Raw genomic sequence first — 4,559 nt, 5'->3', positions numbered from 1 at the left:
CAAAATCGTAAGATAGAGTAATTATGAAGTATTAAAAAAAAAAAAAAAAAGAAAAGAAAAAGAAAAAAAATAAGAAAGTACTAAAAAAAATGAAGGCATGTCATGAGATCATAGAGGCCAACTTAATGAAATTCACACTGGCAAAAACTGAAAAACATTTGGGCACCAAAATCGTAAGATAGAGTAATTATGAAGTATTATAAAAACATAGCAATAGTGGGTCTACAACAATAAGAAAAAAAGGAAAGGAGGAAGCAAGAGAAAAAGAGAAATGAAAAGAAAGAACAATTGAAAAAAAAGAAAGAAAGAAGGGAGAGAGAAGGAAGAGTCCTTGCTTGCAGCAGAATGCTAAGCATTGACTTAAATGCTTAAGTAAATGTGGAAGGAGTGCTGGAGTTTGAAAATAATCAATTTTTGTAACTCTCAGTGCAAAGACTGAATCAAGTAAAACTCTTCAATGGATACTAAATCTAGGGCAAAATTGTCATGAGGTACAGGATATTTGCATGGTCTTAATATCTCCCTATAGACAGTTTACTAGTTGAAAGGGAGAAAACGTGGTAATTATTAAATGGAGAAAATGGACAACAGGTTGACGGAGTGGTCAAACTAAATCACCAAAGACATGGGCAGCATGTGCTCCAGATGGGATACTGTACAGAGGACATAACAAGAGCAATGCAGTATTTCATCCAATAATGTAAAATACACATTCAATCATGAGGGGACATCAGATAAACATAAACTGAGTGACTTTATATTAATACAAAGCAGGAAGAGATTATATACTTCAACAATGTTAATGTAATGAAAAACAAAGAAAGTTCATGGAAATGTTCTGGATTAAAGGAGACTAAAGAAACCTGACAACTTTAAAAAAAAAAAAAAAAAAAAAAAAAGCTGGCCCTACACTTCACACTGTGCTGGAGGGGAAAAACGCTTATAGCATATTAATAACATTGAATCAACTGACAAAGCTGGAATATAGATGACAGATTAGAAAAATAAATTGTATCTATGCAAAGTTTACTGAAGTCAGTGGCTTTTATTTTTTAAATAAGGGGATATTCCCATTTAAAAGAAAAAAAAATACATGCTGAAGTATTTCAGGTTAAAGGGGCATTGTGTATGTAACTTACCCTCAACTGGCTAAGAGAAAAGTAAGAAAGAGAGAGAGAAGAGAGAGTGAAAGAGCACAAATGTCAAAACAAATTGGCTTAAATGTTCACAATAGTAAAGCTATAAGAGTATTCTTTGTATTATTTTTGGAACTTTTTATAAATTTGAAATTATTTTGAAATAACTTTCTAAAATAAATTTCTTAAAAAAATATTTTTCACCATTCTTCGGTTTTCATTCCTGGTACATCCACTGCAGTACAGGACTTATTACTTTACATCCTGGACCATCTAAAACACTACCACATAATTAATTTCGCTCAAAACATATTTTCTCCTTACTCTTCAGTTTAAATGCAGTGACTTCCAATTTCCTGAAAGTCTATGAAATATGAACTTCTTCGTCTAGACCATCAACTCATTGGCCTCAAAAGGCCATTCTAGCCATGCCCACAGCCATATGCTTGCAAGAAGCAAAATAAAGCTTCTTAGTTCCCTGAACATCACTCTAGCCCCATCAGCATCATTCTTTCTTGTGTGGAATTCTCTCCTGCATTATCCTTTCTTTAAAGCCTAGATCAAGTATTATCAATTGCTTTAACAATACCTGAAACCAAGTTCCTCAACTTCTCTTCTGAACTCCAAGACCATAAAGTACTCACGTCAACCATTCAGTAGTTCATCCATTACTCTATGTAACATATCATACTCTATAATAATCTGTGTTTTATATGTATGTGTGTATTTTCCTTATAATAACATGCATTGTCTAAGAAAATACTTTCTACAGAGCCATACACTTACTAGGATATTGACAAATATAAAGCAATGGACTGTAAGTCAAAAACCAACCAACCAAAAAACACAAAACAAAAAACAAACATAGGTTCTCTCCTCAGATCTCGTAACACACTCCAATAAAACATAATTCACTTATCCTCTTCAAGTACCACTCACCTCATCTACAGAATGGGAATATGTGTGCCCTATCTACTTCATAAGACTCTGTAATATTTGGGAGGCACTCAGAGACTTTAAAGTGTTCTGTTGTAGTTCTGGCATGATCTTGTTGTTGGCAGTTGCCTCTTCCCAACTCTTACATGTGACCTTAGATCCTAATGCTCATTTCCATGTCTTTTGAGAAAACTCGGTTGTCCAAACTATGGATGCTGATCTAAAAAACAATCCATTCCTCTTCAAAGAACTGTCCTAGACCAAAACTAATCGAATTTCATCTGATATTCTTCTGCCTTGCACAATTTTTTACCTTCCTTCCCTAAGGAATGATTCTTTCAAAAGTTTAAAATCCTATAGGTCATATCTCCACACTGATACAGTTGACTGTTCTCTGGGCATGGGGACCTCCTTCAAATTGAATGAGCAGACATATATCTACTGTACAAGGACCATTTTGTGCTTTTTACTAGAATAATTAACACGGCTATCTTCTCTGAAAAAAGAAAAAGAAGCTAATATCCCAGTGGGTCATGTGCTTGGAGTTGTTTTCAAAGTAAATAAAGGCACAAGGATTTGTCTTCCTTGTGGCTTTCCTGTGTTTCTAGGGTGGATCTGCATACAGCTCACATCAGGAATCTAAAAATGGGGGTTGAACTTGACATCCTCAATATTAGAATTTAACCAACTGAGATAAATGGCCAAAAATAATCTATCATAGCTTAAAATGAAAAAGCATTTCATCTGACAGTATGCCAGTGTATCTATCAACTTACCTAGAAGTTAAAAGATAAAACTTGCAGTTGTTCTTGACCAAAACATATACAAGACAAAACAAAACAAAAAACAACAGAAATTGGCATCTAAACACGACTGCGATATTTGATGAGGCACTAAGATATTTATCAGGCCACAAAAATAAAATATATTATAAATTCTTCTTGCACTATTAAAGGGCCAATAATATGACATATAACGTGTCATTTCTGAGGAAAAAACACTTAACAGACTGCTTATTTAATAAAATTGTTACTGGAAAAAATAAAATAAAAATGGATTGTGTGTATAATCTTCAAGTTGTGTACCAGCCTTGGTGTGCAAAGTCACCTGCAAGAAATGAGAGTCAAAAGTGTTAGCATAGGAAAAGGCAATGGAGACAGGGGTGCTTACCTGTCATGGCCTGTTGGTCATCCACCGTTAACTTTAAACTTTTTCCACGCCGAACTACACGCACTGTGTGCCACTCGTTATCATTGAGGTTATAGCCGGCAAAAAGAGTCTCGGGACCTTTGCCTGTAGAATATGCCAAACAGTCATTATGGACACTCAGAATCAGTCAAGCAAATGAACCTCACAGAGAGTGAGAGAAAGAGACAAAGAAGCGGGGAAGGTGAGGGACAGGGTAGAGAGAGAGAAGAGAGGAAGAAAGAGAGAGAGGAGGGAGGGAAAGGAGAGAGAGAAGAGAGGTGGGCTGGACCAATTTTCAAGCCCATTAGAGTCATAGCAAGCAAGGAAAATGACAAGTTTACAAACATTCAGGTGTGACCATTTAAGAATCTTTAACCCTACGCATTGATCTATAACAAGTAAATTAACCTGTTGTCATAAATAGGCACAGTCAATATAGAACTGGGAACCCACCCAAATTTAAACATAGATTTTAAAAATAAATTCTCTGATTTTTAGTTACCATTTTCCTGCTAACAAAGTGTCTAGCCATCACGTAACCTCTGAGTTCTACAGGATATCTGACTGCAGCTCATAAGCTAATCGTTTTCGGTAAGGTAAGTCTTCCAGTAGACTCTGGGAGAAGGTACTATCTTGTGTGATAGCTGCTATTCTGCTCTTATACCTGGTACCTACAGTACAGTGGTCAACAAGTTCTTAGGTTCTTTAGCCTCCTAAATGTATGGAACGTTGAGTCTAAAAAATACATAGAAATAAACCTTACAACTAATTGACCTGTATGTCGCAAATCTCTCTGTGTGTGGTGGAGGCACTTCTGGCAAGTGTAGGTATATGTATTGACTCAAAATACGTGGACCGAAAGAAAGGAAAGAAAAAAAATAGGCACAGTCAATAATGGGCCAACTGTTGAGCATGAAGGAAAAGTAGTGATGTTAACCAGCAGTAGAGGACAAGGGATTACCAGTGGGCAGTGAGTGGGCAAGAAGTATAACTGGGAAAGTAACTGCTAGTGAATCTACATAAACCTATGCAAATGAAATTTAAATGGACTCAGTAGAGAGATATAATTTCAGAAAGCTGTTTGGTACAAATTATTAAAATAATTAAGTTAGACTATATCCCCCACCTTAAAAAAAAAAAAAAAGCAAAGGAAAATGCTTCCAATATAACTGGGTATTTTTATTTAAAAAATAAGTATTTCTACTAATTTGACATTATGAGTCATTGAGAAAAAATAACATTAAAGATACATTGTTTGGTAATTATTTTTTTCCCTGGTTTTTTTTTTTTTTTTTTTTT

At 35.0% G+C, this 4,559-nt stretch overlaps 1 protein-coding gene across 5 annotated transcripts in view; it reads right to left on the bottom strand.

Annotated features, from left to right (window-relative positions):
* The window catches only part of NRXN1 (neurexin 1), a 1,138,235-nt gene that overhangs the window by 607,055 nt on the left and 526,621 nt on the right, over positions 1-4,559 (bottom strand). For all 5 annotated transcript variants that reach the window (XM_011961493.1, XM_011961492.1, XM_011961491.1 and 2 more), the window contains one exon: positions 3,243-3,365. In XM_011961493.1, the coding sequence (XP_011816883.1) occupies positions 3,243-3,365 (123 nt within the window). The remainder of the gene's footprint in view (positions 1-3,242; positions 3,366-4,559) is intronic.

The sequence above is a fragment of the Colobus angolensis genome, unplaced genomic scaffold (assembly GCF_000951035.1).
Source record: "Colobus angolensis palliatus isolate OR3802 unplaced genomic scaffold, Cang.pa_1.0 Scaffold558, whole genome shotgun sequence".
NCBI lineage: Eukaryota > Metazoa > Chordata > Mammalia > Primates > Cercopithecidae > Colobus > Colobus angolensis.
This window is presented reverse-complemented; position numbering and strand designations above follow the sequence as displayed.